Raw genomic sequence first — 23412 nt, forward strand, 5'->3', positions numbered from 1 at the left:
ATAAAAATAATCATTCCAGCCATTCTTTTGCTACAAAAACCCAGGTGCAAAAATAGTATATTCCTCAAGTACAATTTCACCATCACAATCTCACAATCTAAAAATTCAAAAGGACCCCACTCCCAATTAGCCTGATCCAACGCTTGCGATCTACGCTTCATAAAGAAACCAACGGTCCTGATTTCATCTGCTCTATACTTCTCCCTACTCTCCCCCTAAATTTTCTCGGGACCCACTTGTTTTTTTTTTTGCCCCTTTCTCTCTCTGTCCGAAGAATCTCTTTAGTAACTATGTACTTTCTCTCTCTATAAAAAAACCCTTTTTTAGTTTCTCTCTCTACAATACGATCTCGTTTCGTGCTCGATCGGTCAATGCCGGTACGTTTTGTGTAATTTTAGCTTCGAATTTTTCAATTGTTGGGTTTTCGACTTGATTGTAGGGTTTAATTTCGGGTGAATTTTGCAAAACCCTAATTCGTTGCTCGAATTAGGGTTTTGAAGTACAGAGAAGTTTGGGGATTGCTTGTTCGTAAGTAAGAAGCAATATACGGATTGGGCTTATGGGAATTTTGCATTCTTTTGTCGTTTTGTATTGTATATCGCGATTTTTCGAATTCTGAATTTTGTTTTGTTTTGATATTCTGCTTTGAACTTTAGTAGTTTTGTTTGCTTAAATGCTGTTTGGAGGTTTAATTTTAGGGGGTTTCTCGATTTGTGCTAATGTTGTAGATAATTGTTTTGAAGTTAAGCCTTAAGGCTCGTTTGATTGCTGGGATTCGCTTTTATGTTTGACAATTTTTTAATTTGAGAATGTTGAGAATTATTTTAATTAGTTTGAAGATATGTCGATTTATTTGGAATCAGAGAAGGAAAATTTTGGTTAATGCTAGTTTTAGCTTAATTAAAGTAACTTTTTGAAAGCTCAATGATATGGCTAAACTTTTGTTCTCTTTTGTTGTACAGTTTTATTGTACTTGCAAACATTTAGCGCTTATTATGTTGGGTGAAATTTTCTGACATATTGAGTTGAAGAAAGACATATTAATAAGCAAGTATTGACACTAATTTTGGCATATGGGTACTTTTAGTTGTGGTCTATATGTTGAAATTTTGCTCCATGTTTGACGGATTTGCTGTGTTGGAGTCACTAAAATGTTTTTTTTTTTTTTTTTTGTTTTTTAATTAAACCTTTTTGTAGATATGTGTTGAATTAGAGTTATGGCGGGAAATGTGAGATTTGAGTCTAGTTCAGCTAGTCCGGAAGATTTGGCATCTTCAGGGAACTATCCAAATGGACAGCGGGGGATTTATTCATTGGATAGGTCTGGAAGCTTCCTGGAGGGGAGTGAGAGCCGAATGTTTAGTTCTGTGAGCAGTATGTCTCGAGGGATGGCTACGCCAACAGGGGATGTTCCGTCATTATCTCAGTGGTTAACATTGGATCCTATCACAATGGTTGATCAAAAATATACACGGTTAGGTGATCTGATAAGGAAAGCGTTGGGGCCGTCTCTTGGGACCACTGCAGAAGAAAATGCTTTTGGAGCTGCTCATGCAAAGCCTCCCCTTGCGGTAGCTACCGAGGAATTAAAACGGTTTAAAGCAAACGTGTTGGATGGCTCTAATAAGGCCCGGTAATTATAATGCTGCTTACAATATACCAGTTGACCCTTGAATTTGTCTTATTAGTGTTTCTACATAACATGTGAACCTGGCATATACTTTTCTGTTTTCTGGTTATCTTCTATCACGTATGAGTACGAGACAGTTCAAACAATTATATGTCAATGAAGATCAATCTTACTGTTAGCATTCAGGTGTGGACGTGTGCCAAAAATAAGTATTTTTTTTTTAATCTTGGTATTGAGTCAGATAGAAATTGTACATGTTTTATAAATTACGTTAAGGGCTTCAGTTTTTTTTTTTTTCCTTTCTTTTTGGTTCTCTTGGATTTTTGCCATGTACAGGTTGTACCAAACTTTTTTTGGCCTTCCTAAAAGAGTTGATTATTGTTCAAAAGTAAATGGACAAAAATTGTACGTTTGATTTAGAGATTTGTTGCCATTTTGAAAAATCATTCTCAGCTAAAATGCATCGTTTGTCAACATTTGCTTCTAAAAAAGAGGGTTTGAACACAAACCCTCTAGCTGATCTCTAACACTGAGAAAAATACATCTTTTGAAGCAAAAACATCTTGGAATTGAAAAGAATAGGCGGCAAAGTTTCACATTCATCATCATATTTCTTCCCATGATAAAAAATCAAGACAAATTACACAAGTAATCATCAAATTTTGCTTCTACAAAGAGGGTCTTGAACACAAAGCCTCTCTGATCTTTAGCACAGAGAAAAATACAAACTTTTGAAGAAAAATACCTTGGAATGGAACAAGAATGCGGCTTCCATTTCCACTTCTGATACTCAGAATCCGGACGTCCATTTTTCTGGCAGCTTACTGCAGTACTAAGATATGGGCAACTGGTTCATAAAGAGGATAAGAGGGATCATAAACCCATTTACCGGCCGTATAATCACAACTCTTGGAAGTTTGACGCCTGGTTTGGGCCATGTTAACTTCATTATCGTCTTCGTTGAGCCACAGCCCGTTGTTGTATAGGCCAAACTGAGATGACTTGCCATGAAAGAAGCATAGAAAAGTAGTCAATATAAGATGGTAAATGAAACTGAGGCTGTTGGATTTGGATTTTGTTCAGCCATGAGTGAACTGAGATGGAGTGTTGGATGAAGAAGAGTCTCCACTTTCCACAGGAGAAGTTGAAGGCTTTTTAACATGGAGACATCCTGCGTTAAGCTTTTTCTTTGACTGTACTGGAATTCGGAATTGATGTGTATTTACATTAAAAATAAAAAACTATACTTTTTACGTGTACAAAAATTATTTATTACAAGTTAGTGTTTATATATATATAGGGAAATATGAAACCCCGCGCTTTGAGGAATCACAAGAACCTGCTCGTTTGGGAAATTGGAGCCTAACCCCATTTTGTTCGGTTCCGTTAGAAAAATCTGTTAAGAGGTGTAAAGACATTTTACCCTTGACAAATAACAAAACACCCCCTAATCATCCAACTAGATTTGTCACCACCCTAATTGTGCAACCACCCTCTGCGTTCTAGCGTCCCACCTCCAACGACCCCTGGCTAAGTTGGAGGTCTCTAAGGCCTTGTGGTAGCCACTAGAGGCCTTGGGGGCTCTCGAGCCACAGCTTGAGGCCATAGAGGCCTCAGATTATAAAAGCCTTCTGAACTTAGACTGATTGTAGTTTAAGAAGTCGTTGATATGCTTCTGGATATATAATCCGAGGTTTAAGATTATAAATGTTTTTCTAATGATTTTTCTAAGAATCCCCTAGATAAAGGGATGATTATTAGAACAATTTTCATTGTCGTAGACTTATTATATTATATAAGCTAAGTTAGAATCTTAATTTTGATTTTAACTACTGTTGTGTTGTATTAACTACCGTGTTAATATTAATAAAAAAATATATATAATTTATTACATTAAAATATTATACTATTTAATGTTGACTCTACTTCTACTTCAAATACAATTTATAAATTTTATATTATATTAGTCTATCATATTATGTATACTTAATTTTATGGGTTGGCCGGCGTTAAGCAGGTTTGAATTCTTAGGTTCAAACTTGGAGACCTACCAGTACTATAATAATATTGTGACTTATCCTTTAGATTTGTATGGTGTTCAATAAATCCCAAAATTAGTTGAGATCGCAAAAATGAGTACATACACCTTAGTTAAAAAAAATTAATAATAGACAACCCGATATTTTAGAAAAAGAAAAAGGAAATTTTGGAATTGAGGGCATGAGTCACGGCAGGGTGGACCAATTTTGGTAACCTTTAACTCATTGCCTTAATGGTGGTAATTATGTCCTGCTTTAGCTTTCTCTTTAGCCAAATTACATGACGTCCCCTCAGCTTAAGGACTAACTGTTTAACGCACCTAATTGAAATCAATAACAACCTCCTCTAACTCTATTCCCATCAAATTATCATTTTTCCCTTGAATCCACATGGAATAATGAGTTTTACATACTTGCCCTTAAATTCATGGTGTTATTACACATTATCTAAATAAGGAAAATAAAAATTTCGTCCTTAAACCTCAACTCTTGTGGTCGGATACAAACTTTTTAGTCACTAAGTTAGTATACTTAGAGATCTATGTTCGAATTACTAGGAGAGGTAACTTATCACATTTGTATAATTACCTTGTCCATTGAGTGTAGAGTTTTTGTAGCCTGAGGATTAGCAAACTCATTTGTACTTCAGATACCTTAAAAAAAAAAATTCCTTAAGGTTTGCCTTAAGCAAACTAAGTCCATAGAACTTTTTGATAATGTTTTGATCCTTGTTATTAACATTTTAGTCTTGAAGTTTGCTAATATTTACTGAGACAATGTTATGGATAGAGCAAAAATTACTAAAAATTACACTACACTAAAGAACTACTTAAGTCAAACCTCAGAGATGAGATTGTTATTATCCCTCTGAATGAATAACAAATATGTTACCTATGGGGTCTAACTGTTATTTCCTTAACTTAAAGGGAGGTGAGAGAAATTATTTTCTCTTTATTGGTCGTTGCCACGAACTGATGCACGAAAGAGAGAGAAGGCAGAGAGTTTTGGTGGGCGAGATTGGTGGACGTGTAGGCCAGAGTTCAATGTCAAAATGACTACAGTCTCCACAGTTAATGCCATCAATGAAGCATGCTGCCTTCCAACACCAACCACCATTATTATTTCTTCTTTTCCTTTTTCAATCAAACCATACCCAACCTTTTCCATTTTGTTCTTTACAAATGTTATTAAACCCATGTTAACGCTCCCTCCACGGCCATCTTCTCTATCTTTATCATCTCAATTTTCTTAACAGTTTTTAAGGATTGTATTACAGTTTTTAGAATTTGTATGTGTAAATCTGTTGTTAGAATTGTTTAATAGTGTAGTAATCTTCCATGAAAAAGTTGTTGTATTAACATTGTTTTAAAACCCAACCGGGTGAAACTCGACAAAGTTGTTGGGTTCGGGTTGATTGACACCCCTTAAAAATTACAAAAGTTACAGTTTTTACTGGTTTGAAATTTAGCAACAACACTTCAAATACAAATGGCGTACGACTGGTTGGCGACGACAACACTCTAAATGCAATCTCAATCATCCCTTGAGCCCATTCCCTAGAAAATTTAGGCAGATCTCACCACGTCAACGTCAACATTCCAAGCTAATCTCACCGACACTAGCATCGACAACCCTCCCCATCACCTTGAAAATACTCTCTTCTGCCTCCCGACCACAAACCCACCCTCATTAGCCTGCCAATCGTCGGCAAAAGCTGTTGTTCTGTCTGTCCCTGTTTTTTTCGATTTCTAGTTGATTCACTCATCAAAATTAACTCGTCACCACCATTGCATTCACTGGCACTTTCCTTCAAAAGCTCTAACATCCGACCTTCAATGTTCGTCGATCATTATCCCAATTTCTAGGGTTTGGTGAATAGAACAGGTAATGTGGCATGAAGCCCCAAGTCCTAGTTGAACGTTCAATCGGTCGGACCAAGTCGAGTTTTAAAACAATGTATATAAGGGTGTTTTGTTTTGTTATTTTTGATAGGATTTTTGAAATAGTATTTGAGTTGATGTGATTATTATACGAGAATAAGATTTAATAAAATGTGGTTTTGTAGAGTGTTACTTGAAATTGTGTAAAGGTGTATTTTTGAAAAGGATAGAGAATAGTATCTGAAATAGTAAACCAAACATAAAGTTGTTGAGATAAGTGTTTTTTTTGCAAAGATATTGTTGGAGAAATTAGTTAGTCTAATTCACAAGAAGCCAATATGAAAATCTATGATGAATATGATCACTTTTCATGTTCTAATCTTTGAGGTGTCATGAACCACCATCTAAGGCAACATGATGCCATTAAAATCACGGTGATACACCCTAAATTTCTCCACACATTTAGAGGTTAAGGCTTTATAGATCCCAATGGGGGACCAACTAAAAATAAGTAAACAATCCTAAGGAGTCTCACACAAACATTATTTTCTTTCCAATTTGCTATTTTCTTGATCTAGTATCTAACTAACGTAGCAAATCTTCTTTAATGATTGCATGGTTGTTAGATTTACCAAATTGAGCGAATTTCCTATCACAAACTTCTCCCACAGAAACCACCCCTGGGTGATGAGTGGTCAACTAGAACCTTGAGTGTTACTCAAGAGGTCTGGGTTTGATTGACCTTAGCCCTAATAGGGATGGCTACTTGAGCTTTTAAACGATCGATAGTTTCAAGGTCTCGAAAATTAGTTAAGGTGCGTGTAAGTAGCCCGAAACCCTCAGTCTAAAAAAAAAACAAAAAATAATTCTCCCACGAAGTTTCTAGTGTAAATAAAGGTACTTAGGTGTGTGTGTTTAAGGAATGTTATATTACTAGAATGTTATTAATGAAAGATAGATACCTAGAAGATTACTGTGAATGTTGGGAATGGTTGGTTGGGTTGTTATAATTTACAACTGCTCTACTTTTAATATAATATATTATTATCTTTTGAATATTTGTTAACCTTCTATATTTCTATTTATTAAAACACCCCCATCACCAAAAAGTTTAAACTTAAAAAATACCCCCACCACCCCAAGCCACTGCCGACGGCCTCCACCACCGTTGCGGCAACAGTGGAGGATCTAGTCTGAAACGGCAGTTGTTTCACGGCCAAAGATACTAGCCTTTCACGATCGATATGTGGCCGTTTAGATCTGGCTGTTTCCAGCCATGGATCCATATCCATGGCCGAAAATGGCCTTATCGGCGCACGATCGGCCAGTCGGCGCCATTCTATCGTCGCTGTCGTGTCACTGTCGGTGGTGCTGGAGGCTGGCGGTGGTGGCTAGATCTTGTCACCACCCTGGGTAATTTTTTAAAATCTAGAGGTATTTATGTCCTAAAAACTTTGTATATAAGGATAAAATAGTCATTAGTATTTTTATAAATTTTTTTAAAACAAGGGTATTATTGTCCTAAAATTTTATTATATGGGTAAAATTGTAACAAAAATAAGATTACTAAGTGTCTTAAAATACTTAAGAAATTGAGATAATCAAATTACCCTATATTACCAATAATAATACTATAGACCCTTTGGAGGGGATAATATTTTTTTAAATTAAGCAGATGACGATGTTTGGCCACGGCGATGGTGGCTAGCTGTTGACAGTGGCTTGGGGTGGGTATGGTATTTTGTTAAGTTTAAAACGTTTTGGTTGCTATGAGTTTTTGCTAAATCTGAAAAGTATGGGGTTAAAATAAATTCAAAAAAATAATAATATTATATTAATATTTAAAAAGGAGGGGATTTAGTAATCTATATAACATACCCACCAATTTAGCCTCCCAACAAAACACATTTTCTAAATATTCCTAGTAATCTTCAAGGTGGATTTCTTTCCGTTAATATAATATCTCCATAATAAACTATATGATCCAAATACCCCTATTGGTTTTGGAAGATTACTGGAATCTTATATTACTTGACAACCAAACATGGTAATTAAGTAATATAAATGACATTACATCAGTAGTCTTTATTACTCCCACCAAACACACTCTTAGGATGTGGATGTCAAGAGATTGAAAATGCAAATGCACTCCTCTCCATTATCCATTTCTTATAACAATTTGACTCGTGTGTGGAGTTTTTAGAAGACATGTGGGGTTGTTTAGAATCATTCGAAAAATTTTTCATGGGATTTTCAAAATAGAGTCAATGGGCTTTTTATATTTGATTAAAGGGTTTATCCTCATCTTCTGATTTGTTGTATTTTTAGTGACACCCCACAAGTTTAAATAGAATCCCTCTTCTCCCCCTCAAATCTCAAAAAATTTCTCGAACACCATTTGTTAACAAATAAGAGTTTCTAAACCCCCTATGTATATCTTTATTAAAAAAAGCCCCTCAAGTGTATACGTTTATATTTTTTTTTTATAAAATTAAAAGTAATGTATTATTAATTGTTGGAGTTGAGAGGAACTTAGTATTATTTGTAGGCATTTGAGTATTTCCAATATCTCAAGGGGTTTTTTAAAGATCTATATATGTAGGGGGTTTAGACCTTTCGTCGAGGAAATAAAGTAAATCTAACAGTTCTTCTGGCAAATGGTGAAGAGGGAGATTTGAGAGAATTTTCAAACCTAAGGGAGGTTAGGGATGCTATTTTAAACTGTGGGGTGTCACTTGGAAAATGCAAACCTCAAGGGAGGTAGGGATTATAACCGATTATAAATGTTTTAAATTATTTTTTTTATTTTTAGGTATTTGAGGTATCGGTCCTACATTGGAGCCTGTCTAATTTTTAGGATCATGGACAACTCTTACAAGTCACAATAGATTAAGGTAATTGCACAAATGTGGTAGAGAACTCTCCTACGACTCGAGATAAACCTTCGGGTATAACTAACACCAGTGACTGCTTATAATATTTTATATACATGACATCTCAAAATTAGTATTTGGATACTTATTAAATATCTATATTTTTAAACATTTTACTGATTAAACTAGTTTTAAATAATCTAATTTTGAAAATCAAATCAAGATATATATGTGATATATATTAAATCATCATATGTTTCAAACAATAATTAAAAAATTATTATAAGAAAAATATAAAAGTTATTAAATAAATAATTTAATCTTATCTCAATAATTGTTAAATACATGATAGGTCAATGTTTTTTATTATTATTTTTTGATAAAGTGCAAGAAGATGAGAAATAAAAATAAAAATAATTATACGTCAATGTTAAATTTGAATTTGGAAAGTATTATTAATAAACTACAATTAAGATATAGATTATTTGGGATAATATAAAATAATTTAATGTAATTTTTATATTCACTATAAAATGGCTTGTCCTAAGTCCTCTCTGATCGTTAAATTTAAAAATTCAGATGGTGAATACAAGTGTTTTAAAACTCGGATTAGACCGATTAGACTGGGAACCGATAGCCTCGCGTTCGGTTCAGTTCTAAGGGGGTTTATGTTATATTTCAAACTTTTAAGGACTAATTTGTAATTTTTAGGGGTGTAATATTTCAGAATTTAGGGACTAATTTATAATTTTTTGGGAAGCATTTTGCAATATCTTAAAATTTTAGGGACTAATTGAACTTTAGGGGTATTTTTGTAATATATTAAAATTTTAGAGACTAATAAATTTTTTAAAAATACTTTTGTTATTGACATAACCATCTGACCATTAGTCTAACCAGTCTAACCGAGCAACCCAGAAAACTGGGGCCCGGTCTGGTTTTCAGAACCCTGGTAAATACCATTTAGCTCCACAAGAACAAATGCAGAGAGAACAAGGGGGTTACATGATATTATAAACATATACGACATATCGTTTTCTGTAGAAGCAATGATGTTCGGTATATAAATGACATGTCTTTTATATGATATAATTAAAGAGAACACTAGCCTTACAAAGATGCATACAAGAGCCATACAAAGAGCAATCTATGCCCTTAAAAGAAGGAAAAAGAGAGAGAGAGAGAATCATGAATTTAAGGTAGTGATTGTCTCTTTGTATTAGCCTCTTATAAACGCTAGTGTTACTCAATTAATAAACAACACATCGCTTGTGTAATAAATATTAATGACAAATCTTCCAGATTCTTAACTTTAAAAAAAAAAAAAATGATAGATGAATATATTTAAGTCACCAAGAGTCCCAAATATAGGGGGTTTGAGTATACCTGAACACTGTTTGGGGCAAAATGGCATTTATTAAACATATGAATATTAGAGTTATATGAAGCTGTAAGCTGTCAAATTAGCTTATAAGTTCTAAAATTAATTGACTTATTTGTATAACCTTTTTGGGATAGCAAAAAAAAAAAAAAAAAAAAAAAAAAATTGTGAGGGGAGGTACTTTTTTTTTTTTTGTTGACCAACTATATTACCGATATTATCCCTATTTAATTTTAAAATTTCATCGTATAATTTATTAATTGATAAATAATATAGTATTCTTTGTAGTCATTTTAATAAATTGTACTTATAAGCTAATTATTCAAATACGTCAACTACTTATTATCCATTTATAAGTACTTTAACCAAACACGTAACTGCTTAAAATTTCAAATGCTTATAAGCTCAAATTAGCTTATAAGTACTAACTGTTTATAGCTAATTTTCATAAGCTCAACCAAACATGCTCATTATCTCGTTCTTATGACAAGTTGGTAGACGACATGTTGTGGACATTTTCACCCTTTATAGTTTTATAATTTTTTAGACCAATTTAATTTCAGCTTTTTAAATCTAAAAATGCCTGGACGAGTAAGGGTAATGGCTTTGTAAGGAGGGTAGTCACTCCACCTTATCGACCAGTCTTTTGAGTTGGAAACCTAAATATCCAACAATTACAACTGAAGTCAGATCCATAAGCTCTCAATAAGATATGATATTAGAAACTAAAGTTAAATCCAGTAACCTCTCAATGTGTGAGTGATCGGCTCCATATTTTCTGATAAAGTTCGATCTATGTTTCTTCTCCATTTGATCATCTAGTTGTAGGGGTATTGTTAAGTTATAAGAGTTTTGTTAGGGCCAAAATCGTCTTGAACCTGACGAAACTCAATAATGAAATAAACATATCAAGGCCCAAGGTCTCAGCCCAATCCTGATTGGGCCTACGCTTAAAACACATTGTGAACTATCTATTGTATGAGTTGGGCTATAAGTTAGCTAAACTGGGTTTCAACCTATTAGCCTAGAAACAGTATATAAATAGAAATCAGAATCTATTCTTCTCCTCTTCTACTAAGATTCCAAATCTTACTCAAACTATAACTTAATCTGATAAGTCAAGAAATCATATTTCTTTCTTTATATGGATTATCTCCCAAAATAGGATTTATGTCTTACTAGAATTTCAACCCTTGGATTCACTATATAAACAAAGTTTGCTCTATAAAGAGGGAATCTCCACAGTAATCTAGACTACTCAAAACCATCTATTTATTCCTAGAACTCGATGCCTCCGCCATAGTATTAGCCTCCGACAAGACTCCTGGTAATCCTTCTTCTCATTAATTCTTATCAAATAATCTCCTTTAGCCTTGCTAATTTGAGCTCGGATTGCCTACGACAAACACCACTCCGATGTTTTTCGTAAGCTTCACACTTGTCCTTTCATGTGTGTAGGTCTAGGGATTGTCAGTGGCCTCAATCTCACGAGATACATCCCTATTTTCATGATGGTAGATTTTTGTATCTACAGTTTGTCATCTATCGTAGAGCCCTGACAATCATCTGCTAATGACGACTTGCAACATGAGAGGAGGCACAAAACTCTACCTGACTAACATCGTTAACCAAAATTTCATCACGATAGAAAAAATATTCTTTACCTTTCTTCATTTGTTTTATCTATTCACATGTCATTTATATTATATCTATTCAGGCAATCTAAAAACCCTCACACATCCAAACATGACCTTATTTTCCTTGTATAACAATCTCAGACTGTTTCTCTTTACGAATATAGTCACTTTTTCTTCCTTACAAAACTGGAAAATCACGTCTCTCTTTCATACTTTACTCCATATCTCTTGCCGTCTTTATCTTTTTCCTCTTCAAACCCAATGCCGACAACAACTGATGACCATTACCCCCTTCGCCACTCCACAGATCGCCACCTAGTGGCAACCGTCATCGTCGTGCATCATTTCTTACTTCTGAATCCTTACCTCTAATACTGCCCATTTCGCTCTTACCCAGGTACGCTACTATCCCTGAACCTGGACCTTTTCCATCCAAGTGACCACTCCTCCACCAGCACTATCCACCCACCCTCCACCTCCACAACACGAACTACAAGCACCTACACCAACATCATCAAGCCACCATCTCCAGCGCCACAACCGCCAACTCCAGCACCGACATCAACATTCTCTGTGTGTGTTTTAGAACAATAAAATAAAAACTTCACCTCTTCTCTCCCTTATTCCTCCTCTTCAATGTAAATTTCTCTGCTGCTTCCACGATCTCCGGCGAAATCCACCACAAGAAAATCTAAATCTCCACTTCACTAACGAGCAATGAATCCGCTTTCCAACCCAAATCTCCACAAGCACTCGCATTAGCTATCACTCGGGTTACTCATTGTGGCCATGGTATCATAGCCAAAAGCTCAGCACATGGCTGGTCAATGCTTGCAACAACGATTCAACTTAATTGAAAGATTCAACTTGATGATATGTAGAGTGAGACACGATCTAGCAAGCACGAGTGGCAACACTTGAAAGGGAAAGAAATAAAAAATATTATAAGATTTTACCTGAAAGGAAAAGCGGCTGAAGATTTTTTGCATAGAAAAGTTCTACAAATTCTCATTTTCCCAGCCTAAGAGTTTTTTTTTTAATTTAAAACAGTGCATCATGTGGGGACCACAGTCATAAAGACTAAAGAGTAAAGCCATTTTAAAATGGTCCATGTGAGTCCATTTTCAACTAAAGGGGTGAAGCCGAATCATACCTTACTATTCTGACCATCATTTGACATGCATTAATTAAAATGCACATTACACAATGGTCATTCAGCTGGATCTCCCCTATAAAAGCTAAGTTCACAGCAGTCGCCCTTGATTTGCTACGATCAAATCGTTCGGCACGGCTTACCAGAATCAAACCACTCTAGCAAATTAGGCATGCGCGCACCATTTTCCTTGGTATGCTTTACTAAAAACTTCTTTTGCTTAGTTTTTGTTAATCACAGTATAAGCATTCACCCCCATTTGTCTTTTTCTTCTCATTTGGCTTAATTCATTGGTTTATTACACTACACGCCATGCGCCATGCATACTACTTCACCTCTTAACTTGCACTCAATTTGGTTTATTTTTTCTCCATTTAACTTATTACTTGAACACATGCACCCATGCATTTACTTCTCCATTGGTTTAGTATCTCCCAACTCAAAAAAGTACTATTCAACAAAAAACATGTTCACCTTCAATCAATTTACATCAACTCGGCCACAAGGCCCAATACATTGATTTTCAACTACAAGTACTCGATCACAAGCTCCAGACAAGCTCTATTTGGCATACATTGTTTAATCATCAACATGAGACTGAGGCAAGGGGAGGTCACATTGCCATCTCTAATGATCGATAGCGCGATATGACCACATTCTCTACACTAGTGGAGGAACAACATACTCTCCAGGATACTAACCTCCCCACTCAAGTGGGTCGAGCGAACATCCATATTTCTCCCAACTCAGTTGGTCGAGCATTCACCTCCTAACTCAAGTGGTCGACATTTTTCCCAACAGTTGATCGAGTAAACCTCTCCACTTAGGTTGGTCGAGAAACTTCTCCCAACTCAGGTTGGTCGAACAAAATCTCCCAACTCAGGTTTGTCGAGCAAACTTCTCTCAACTCAGGTTAGTCGAGCATTCCCTCCCAACTCAGGTTGGTCGAGCAAACTTCTCCCTACTCAGGTTGGTTGAACATCCACTCCTAACTTAGGTTGGTCGAGTAAACCTCTCCCAACTCAGTTTGGTCGAGCAAACTTCTCTCAACTCGTTGGTCGAGCATTCACCTCCCAACTCATGTTGGTCCGCAAACTCTCTCAACTCAAGTTGTCGAACAAATACCTCCCAAATCAAGTTGGTCGAACAAACTCCTCCTAACTTAGGTTGGTGAGTAAACTTTCTCCAAACAACGGTCCATCGACCCTAACGATCTGCTAGCACTAATTTGCTCAGTTCGCACTCATTCAATTAAATTTACTCTCTAAGCTAATACTCCTTAACTTAGAGTGGGGGGCTAACTGTTAGGCCAAAAATTGTCTTGAGCCTGACAAGCCCAATAACAAAATAAACATGTCACGGCCTAAGACTCACCCAATCTCGATTGGGCCTACGCTTAAAATCACCTGTGAACTACCCACTTTATGAGTTGGGCTATCCATAAGTTAAGTCAAAGTGGGTTTCAACCCATTAGCCTGCAACAGTCCATAAATAAGAAATCAGAATCCCATTCTATCTTCTCTTCTACTAGATTCAAATTTTACTCAAACTATTAAACTTAATCTGATAAAGTCAAGAAATCATATTTCTTTCTTGATAGGGATTATCTCCCAAAATAGGACTTAGTGTCCTACTAAGATTCCAACTCCTTGGGTTCACTATATAAACAAAGGTTTGCCCTCTATAAAAGAGGATTCATAGTCATTTAGACTACTCAAAACTATCTATTTGCTTCTAAAGTTCTTTTTCCAAGAATTCGACGCCTCCGCCGTAGTCCTAGCCTTCGACAAGACTCTTGGTAATCCTTCTTCTCCTTAATTCTTATTAATAATCCCTTTCAGCCTTGTTGACTTGAGCGTCGGAGTACCTACGGCAAACACCATCCCGATGTTTTCCGTAAGCTTCACGCTTGTCCTTTCATGTGTGCAGGTCTAGTGGATTGTCAGTGGTCTCAACTCTACGGGATCAGACCCTATTTTTATGACGGTAGGTTTTTTGATCTACAAGTTTCACATTAGATGATTAAAGTGGGTCCTGAGCTTTTTTTATTGAATTAAGAGTAATGTGCTCTAAGTCCCACTGTTTAAGGTAAGTAAGAGATAAAAATACAACAATATCTTACATAAGTTTAAATATCAAACATTAATTCTCAAGTAATTAAATTATATACGTATACGCCCATCAATAGAAAATTGTGTACCAGACAACTCAAATGTATCACAAGTAATGTTTAAATTACATGAGACTTTACTAAGAATTTACTCGTAATTTTTATCAACAATACAGTACATAACAGATTAATCAAGTTTATGATTATACCATATAATTATATAAATGTGAGCGAAAGAGAATATACCATATAAATAATCTCATATTGCTATCTGCTAGTGCGAAGTTTCATAAACCAAAGTGTATACACATGAATTTCTACATTACAACTTCAATTGTTCAGGAGTGATGTCCTAATTTCTAAGGTTTTCACTGAATAGAAAATTTGTAACTCGAACGTGAAGGCCTTAGGTCTTGTTGAAGGTTAAACGGGGACTGAGTTTTAAAACACTAGTTTTTACAAGAAAATTAAAAACAATTTTTTTCCACCCCTAAGGGGGCCATTGTGATAAGAGACTCGAACCTGGGACACTGCCAAGACTGAATAAGCTCTATCCACTATGTCAAACCTCTGGGGGGGTTTTTCTCATGCTGAGATGACAATGATGCAGAATCATTATCATCATCTCAAAGACCTGAATTACCAAGTCTTGTTCTTGAAGGAAGTGTGGAAAAAGCGAAAGCTCATAACTATGATGGTTACCAAATTTCCCTATTTTTGGTAAAGCAAAAGTAAATGGTCAACTATATAGAAGCTTTTCTTCAGTTAATAATTTATTAGAAGCACTTGCAAAAAGTAAAAGTTAGATGAATTATGAATTCAATGGTACCATGTTGCTTTTTCCCCACTTTTCTTACTTCTTGTTGAAGAATTGTTGCCTTGGATTCATTGACCCCAAAATTTTGTCTCTTCAATCACTGCTTAATTTCAGTAGATTGAACTTTTCAACCTCTTCATGTTTCAAAGGCAACAAAGAAAATTCCACGAGCTGCAGTCAGAAATTTGTGGCAAGTAAAGGTAACCTGCCCAAACATATCATTCACCATCTGATAAAATCTTCGTAAAACACTCAAAATATGAAGTACCATAACTTATTTTACAGACTCTAGGACGACCGAAACAAAGTTTAGAGTTTTGTAGAACAGTTACTCTACCAAGTCTAGTATTTTTCACTTAGAGTATTGCACTTAACATCTCATTCCAGCTATCAGGCACTCCAGGAAGGCACCAGTGGCTACAGTCGGAGGAGAAGTCTGTGGGGTGCTGCCTCTCTTCCTGATTTATCACCCTTCGGTACACAGAGGGATGCCCGTCTCTACGGAAAGCTGACATTGTCGTAATATCTTGCAAATATACTGGAAATCTCATTCTTTTCAGCACCTCTTGAAGTACTATTAGTGGTTCAGGAACATGTTGATGACTAAAAGAGGGCAAAGGAGTCTTCTGATTGTAACATTTCCAACCATTTTCCCTGTCAAAAGAAAAATAAATAAATAAATAAGAGCTACTAAAATGCAATACTTAAAAGGAAATAACAGTCTATATTTTCAGCCAATTTCATGATACCTGTTATGCGTAGGTGACATGCTTCGGAAAATGACTCTGGTTTGACGAGGATCGAGATTTAGATCCACCCATTTTGCCCATGTAGTGAGTCCTTTTTGATAAGCAACCATCTGATTCATGTTTCTAAAGAAAGATTGTCCCTCCATGTAAAAGTCCCACCTGAAATTAGATTTACTTGTTCAATTCAGATCACATGTTACTCTTTTAAGTAATGCAATTGAGATTACAACATCCTCTCCATATTGATGATAGACTACCAATTAGATCAAACTTATTTGAAATGCAACTCAAAAAAAAAAAGCTCAAATCTTTTTCTCTCCTTTCCTCTGTTTCCTCATCACGCGAATAACCACAAACAGGAAAATCATTTATGAAGATGAAAGCTAATAAGATAAGCAGGAAATGTAACTTACGACTTCTTCTCAGGGTGAGTCCACCAGTGAGCTGAATCAAACACAAGAATGTCAACCCCTCTCCAATATCTTGCATTCTCTTCAATCAAATCCAAATGAAGGATTCTCTTGTTTTCAGGTCCTTTCTTCAATTCCACTAGGAGTGGAGCCCAACAAAACTCAATTGAGGTATCAAAATCCTGCGAAAATGCAGCATGATCTCTCATATTCTCACTTGGAAGAGAACAATTTAACTTGAGGCTTAACCATTAAACCACAGCACTATCAAATTCTACTTACTCTATAACAGACCAAAAAATTAAAAAGAAAAGTAGTAAAACTTATGCAATCAGATCACATAATTCAATTAAACAAAACCTCAATCTGAACCGAGAATCCCCATGCAAAGCTACATTATCTGTAAAAAATTTTAGCATATTTATGATCAGGGCACAAATAATTGCCTTGATAGAGAAATTTAACAACTTACCAAGGCATGGAAGCCCATAGAAATCCCATTATATGTCACCTTCTTCCGCCCGGTTGGAATAACTCCCTGCACTAAGCAGACTAGAGATTCCCACTGGTTCCTCATTATAGAGTCCCCCACCAGCATTATCCTTTTCTTTCTCATCTTTGCCAGAAATTTCAGTGCATCAAACCTGAAACCACAAAAAATTAGTCATCAAAACCACTCAAACATGCATCTACCCTACACAGTCAAAACTTACAAAAGAAAAATTAACTTCTATCGCAACTGGTGGCTCCAAAGTTTCACATTCATCATCATTTTTCTCACCGTGATCAGAATCAAGACAAAATGCTCAAGTAATTCTCAACATTTCGCTTCTGAAAAAGGGTTATGAACAAAAAACCTCTAGCTGATCTCCAACACTGAGAAACATATTTTTGAAGCACAAAACACCTTGGAATAGAACAAGAATGTGGCTTCAAAGTTTCACATTTATCATCAAATTTCTTACTATGATCAGAATCAAGAGAATATACACAAGTAATCTTCAACATTTTGCTTCTAAAAAAGAGGGTTTTGAACACAAACCCTCTAGCTGATCTCTAACACTGAGAAAAATACATACTTTTGAAGCAAAAACATCTTGGAATTGAAAAAGAATAAGGCGGCAAAGTTTCACATTCATCATCATATTTCTTCCCATGATAAAAAATCAAGACAAATTACACAAGTAATCATCAATATTTTGCTTCTACAAAAGAGGGTCTTGAACACAAAGCCTCTAGCTGATCTTTAACACAGAGAAAAATACAAACTTTTGAAGAAAAAATACCTTGGAATGGAACAAGAATGCGGCTTCCATTTCCACTTCTGATACTCAGAATCCGGACGTCCATTTTTCTGGCAGCTTACTGCAGTACTAAGATATGGGCAACTGGTGTCATAAAGAGGATAAGAGGGATCATAAACCCATTTACCGGCCGTATAATCACAACTCTTGGAAGTTTGACGCCTGGTTTGGGCCATGTTAACTTCATTATCGTCTTCGTTGAGCCACAGCCCGTTGTTGTATAGGCCAAACTGAGATGACTTGCCATGAAAGAAGCATAGAAAAGTAGTCAATATAAAGATGGTAAAGTGAAACTGAGGCTTTGGATTTGGATTTTGTTCAGCCATGAGTGAACTGAGAGTGGGAGTGTTGGAATGAAGAAGAGTCTCCACTTTCCACAGGAGAAGTTGAAGGCTTTTTAACATGGAGACAATCCTGGGTCTTTTCTTTGACTCCTGTACTGGAATTCCGGAATTGATGGTGTATTTACATTAAAAATAAAATAAAATAAATAATGAACTGATTCATAACATAAATGAAGTTTTATACTTTTTACGTGCACAAAAATTATTTATTACAAGATTAGTGTTTATATATATAGGGAAATTATAGCAAACGCCCACGCGTTTGAGGAATCACAAGAAGCGCCTGCTCGTTTGGGAAATTGGAGCCTAACCCCATTTTGTTCGGTTCCGTTAATGAAAAATCTGTTAAGAGGTGTAAAGACAATTTTACCCTTTGACAAAATAACAAAACACCCCCTAATCATCCAACTAGATTTGTCACCACCCCTAATTGTGCAACCACCCTCTACCGTTCTAGCGTCACCACCTCTAACGGCCTCGTGGCTAAGTTGGAGGTCTCTAAGGCCTTGTGGTAGCCACTAGAGGCCTTGGGGGCTCTCGCAGCCACAGCTTGAGGCCATCAGAGGCCTCATGATTGTCATAAAAGCCTTCTGAACTTTAGACTCGATTGTAGTTTAAGAAGTCGTTGATATGCTTCTGGATAATATAATCCGAGGTTTAAGATTTATAAATGTTTTTCTAATGATTTTTCTAAGAATCCCCTAGATAAATGGGATGATTATTCAGAACAATTTGTCATTGTCGTAGACTCAATTATATTATATAAGCTAAGTTAGAATCTTAATTTTGGATTTTAACTACTGTTGTGCTTGTATTAACTACCGTGTTAATTATAATAAAAAATATATATAATTTATTACATTAAACAATATTATACTATTTAATGTGATACTGCTACTTCAAATACAATTTATAAATTTTATATTATATTAGTCTATCAATATTATGTATACTTAATTTTATGGGGTTGGTCGGGCCGTTAAGCAGGTTTGAATTCTTAGGTTCAAACTTTGGAGCCACCTACCAGATTACTACAATAATATTGTGACTTATCAGCCCTTTTAGGTTTGTATGATATTCAATAGATCCCAAAAATTAGTTAAGATACGTAAAAATGGATACATACACCTTAGTTAAAAAAAAAAATTAATATAGAGACAATCCCGATATTTTAGAAAAGAAAAAGGAAATTTTGGAATTGAGGGCATGAGTCACGGCAGGGTGGACCATAATTTGGTAACCTTTCAACTCATTGCCATTAATGGTGGTAATTATGTTCCTGCTTTAGCTTTCTCTTTAGCCAAATTACATGGACGTCCCCTCAGCTTAAGGACATAACTGTTTAACGCACCTAATTGAAATCAATAACAACCTCCTCTAACTCTATTCCCATCAAATTATCATTTTTCCCTTGAATCCACATGGAATAATGAGTTTTACATACTTGCCCTTAAATTCATGGTGTTATTACGCATTATCTAAATAAGGAAAAATAAAATTTCGTCCTTAAACCTCAACTCTTGTGGTCGGATAACAAACTTTTTAGTCACTAAGGTTAGTTATACCTAAGAGATCTTGTGTTCGAATTATTAGGAGAGATACTTATCACATTTGTACAATTACCTTGGTTCATTGAGTTTGTAGAGTATTTTGTGACCTTGAGGATTAGGCAAACTTTAATTTGGGTCTAGATACTTTAGATACCTTAAAAAAAAATCGTCCTTAAGGTTTGCCTTAAGCAAACTACAGTCCAGTAGAACTTTTTGATAATGTTTTGATCCTTGTTATTAACATTTTAGTCTTTGAAGTTTGCTAATATTTACTGAGACAAATGTTATGGATAGAGCTAAAACATTACTAAAAAATTACACTACACTAAAGAACTACTTAAGTCAAACCTCAGAGATGAGATTGTTATTATCCCTCTGAATGAATAACAAATATAGTCACCTATGGGGTCTAACTGTTATTTCCTTGAACTTAAAGGGAGGTGAGAGAGATTATTTTCTCTTTATTGGTCGTTGCCACGAACTGATGCACAGAACAGAGAGAGAAAGGCAGAGAGTTTTGGTGGCGAGATTGGTGGACGTGTAGGCCAGAGCTTCAATGTCAAAATGACTACAGTCTCCACAGTTAATGCCATCAATGAAGCATGCTGCCTTCAACACCAACCACCCATTATTATTTCTTCTTTTCCTTTTTCAAATCAAAACCATACCCAACCTTTTCCATTATGTTCTTTACAAATGTTATTAAACCCCATGTTAACGCTCCCTCCACGGCCATCTTCTTCTATCTTTATCATCTCAATTTTCTTAACAGTTTTTAAGGATTGTATTACCAGTTTTTAAGAATTTTGTATGTGTAAATCTGGTTGTTAGAATTGTTTAATAGTGTAGTAATCTTCCATGAAAAAAGTTGTTGTATTAAGCATTGTTTTAAAACCCAACCCGGGGTGAAACTTGGCAAAGTTGTCGGGTTTTGGGTTGATCGACCGATCATACCAGGTGACAAAATTTTTAAAATTCAATAAATATATCCCTGAAAATTACAGTTAAGTTTTTACTGGTTTGAAATTTAGCAAATACATTCCAAATACAAATCGGCGATCGACTGATTGGCGACAACAGCACTCTAGATGCAATCTCAATCATCCCTTGAGCCCATTCCCTAGAAAATTTAGGCCAGATCTCACCAACGTCAACGTCGACATTCCAAGCTATATCTCACCGACACTAGCATCGACAACCCTCCCCATCACCTTGAAAATACTCCCCTCTGCCTCTCGACCACAACCCACCTCACCCCACCCTCATTAGCCTCGCCAATCGTCGGCAAAAGTCGGCTTTTACTGTCGCCTGTTTTTTTCGATTTCTAGTTGATTAACTCATCAGAAATTAACTCTGTCACCACCATTGCACTCACCGGCACTTTCTCTTCAAAAGCTCCAACATCCCGACCTTCAATCGTTCGTCGATCATTATCCCAATTTCTAAGGTTTTTGGTGAATAGTGAACAGGTAATGTGGCCCAATGAAAGCCCCAAGTCCTAGTTGAACCGGTTCAATCGGTCAGACCGAGTCGAGTTTTAAAACAATGATATAATAAGGGTGTGTTTGTTTTGTTATTCTGGATAAGATTTTTGAAATAGTATTGTTGAGTTGAGTTTGATTATTATTACGAGAATAAGATTTGAATAAAAGGTGTTTTATAGAGTGTTACTTGAATATTGTGCCAAAGGTGTATTTTTGAAATAGGATAGAGAATAGTATCTGAAATAGTAAACCAAACATAAAGTTGTTGAGATAATAGTGTTTTTTTGCAAAGATTATTGTTGGAGTAAAATTAGTTCAGTCTAATTCAACGAAGCCCAATATGAAAATCTATGATGAATATGATCACTTTTCATGTTCTAATCTTTGAGGTGGTCATGAACCACCATCTAAGGCACCATGATGCCATTAAAATCATGGTGATACAACCCTAAAATTTCTCCACACGTTTAAAGAGGTTAAGGCTTTATAGATCCTCCAATGGGGAGCCAACTAAAAATAAGTAAACAATCCTAAGGGAATCTCACACAAAACATTAGTTTCTTTACAATTTGCTATTTTCTTGATCTAGTATCTAACTTAACGGTAGCAAATCTTCTTTTAATGATTGCATGGTTGTTAGATTTTTCCAAATTGAGCGAATTTCCTATCAGCAAACTTCTCCCACAAAAACCACCACTGGGTGACTGAGTGGTCAACTAAAACTCTTGGACGTATTACTCAAGAGGTCTAACATTAATGGAAAGATAGATTACCTTGAAGATTACTGGGAATGTTTAGGGAAATGTGTTTCGTTGGGTATGTTATATAATTTACTAAACTGCTCTCCTTTTTAAATATTAATATATTATTATTTTTTGAATAATTTTTTTAACCCACTATATTTCATATTTAGTTAAAACACTCCAGCAACCAAAAAAGGTTTAAAACTTAATAAAAATACCCCAACCCACCCCAAGCCACTGCTGACAGTCTGCCACCACCGTTGGCGGCATCAACAATGGAGATCTGGTCGTGAAATGGCAGTTGTTTCACGGCCAAAGACCTAGCCTTTCACGTCCAGATTTGTGGCCGTCCAGATGTGGCTGTTTCCAGCCATGGATCACATATCCATGGCCGAAAATGGCCTTATCGGCGCACGGTCGACCAGTCGTGCACTATTCTGTCGTCGCTGGCGGTGATGGTTGGAGGCTGGCAGTGGTGGCTAGATCTTGTCACCACCCTTGGGTAATTTTTTAAAATCTAGGGGTATTTATGTCCTAAAAACTTTGTATATAAGGATAAAATAGTTATTTAGTATTTTTGTAATTTTTTTTAAAACAAGGGTATTATTGTCCTAAAATTTTATTAATAAGGGGTAAAATTGTAACAAAAATAAGATTACTAAGTAATCTTAAAATACTTAAGAAAATTGAGGTAATCAGATTACCTCTTATATTACCAACAATAATTACTATAGGCCCATTTGGATGGGGGTAATATTTTTTAAATTAAGCAGATGACGATGTTTGGCCACTGGCGATGGTGGCTAGTTGTTGGCAGTGGCTTGGGGTGGGTAGAGGTGTTTTTGTTAAGTTTAAAACATTTTTGGTTGCTAAGGCCTTTTTGCTAAATCTGAAAAGTATGGGGTTAAAAGAAATTATTCAAAAAATAATAATAATAAATACTATTATATTGATATTTAAAAAGGAGGGCAATTTAGTAATCTATATAACATATCCACCAATTTATCCTCTAAACAAAACACATTTTCTAAACATTCCCGGTAATCTTCAAGGTGATCTTTCTTTTCGTTAATATAATATCTCTATATAATAAAACATTATATGATCCAAATGCCTCCTATTGGTTTTGGAAGATTACTGGAATCTTATATTACTTGACAACCAAACATGGTAATTAAGTAATATAAGATGACATTACATTAGTAATCTTTTATTACTCCCAACCAAACACACTCTTAGAGGATTGGATGTCAAGAGATTGAAAATGCTAAATGCACTCCTCTCCATTTATCCATTTTCTCATAACAA

General features: G+C 35.5%; 2 protein-coding genes across 2 annotated transcripts; one reads left to right on the plus strand and one right to left on the minus strand.

Moving 5' to 3' along the window:
• The first annotated feature begins 264 nt into the window (after positions 1 to 264).
• On the plus strand, positions 265 to 1637 carry LOC116141341. The gene is made up of 2 exons (XM_031426858.1): positions 265 to 377; positions 1198 to 1637. Exon 2 carries the CDS (start codon positions 1218 to 1220, stop codon positions 1635 to 1637), a length of 420 nt encoding a protein of 139 aa, XP_031282718.1. The 5' UTR covers positions 265 to 377; positions 1198 to 1217.
• Positions 1638 to 15692: 14055 nt separating this feature from the next.
• LOC116141388 (protein trichome birefringence-like 36) lies at positions 15693 to 18409 on the minus strand. The gene is made up of 5 exons (XM_031426898.1): positions 17966 to 18409; positions 17152 to 17323; positions 16683 to 16861; positions 16270 to 16428; positions 15693 to 16174 (listed from the first exon to the last, which is right to left on the minus strand). Exons 1-5 carry the CDS (start codon positions 18385 to 18387, stop codon positions 15877 to 15879), a joined length of 1230 nt encoding a protein of 409 aa, XP_031282758.1. The 5' UTR covers positions 18388 to 18409; the 3' UTR covers positions 15693 to 15876.
• Between the last annotated feature and the right edge of the window lie 5003 nt (positions 18410 to 23412).

This window comes from Pistacia vera, unplaced genomic scaffold (assembly GCF_008641045.1).
Source record: "Pistacia vera cultivar Batoury unplaced genomic scaffold, PisVer_v2 Contig398, whole genome shotgun sequence".
NCBI lineage: Eukaryota > Viridiplantae > Streptophyta > Magnoliopsida > Sapindales > Anacardiaceae > Pistacia > Pistacia vera.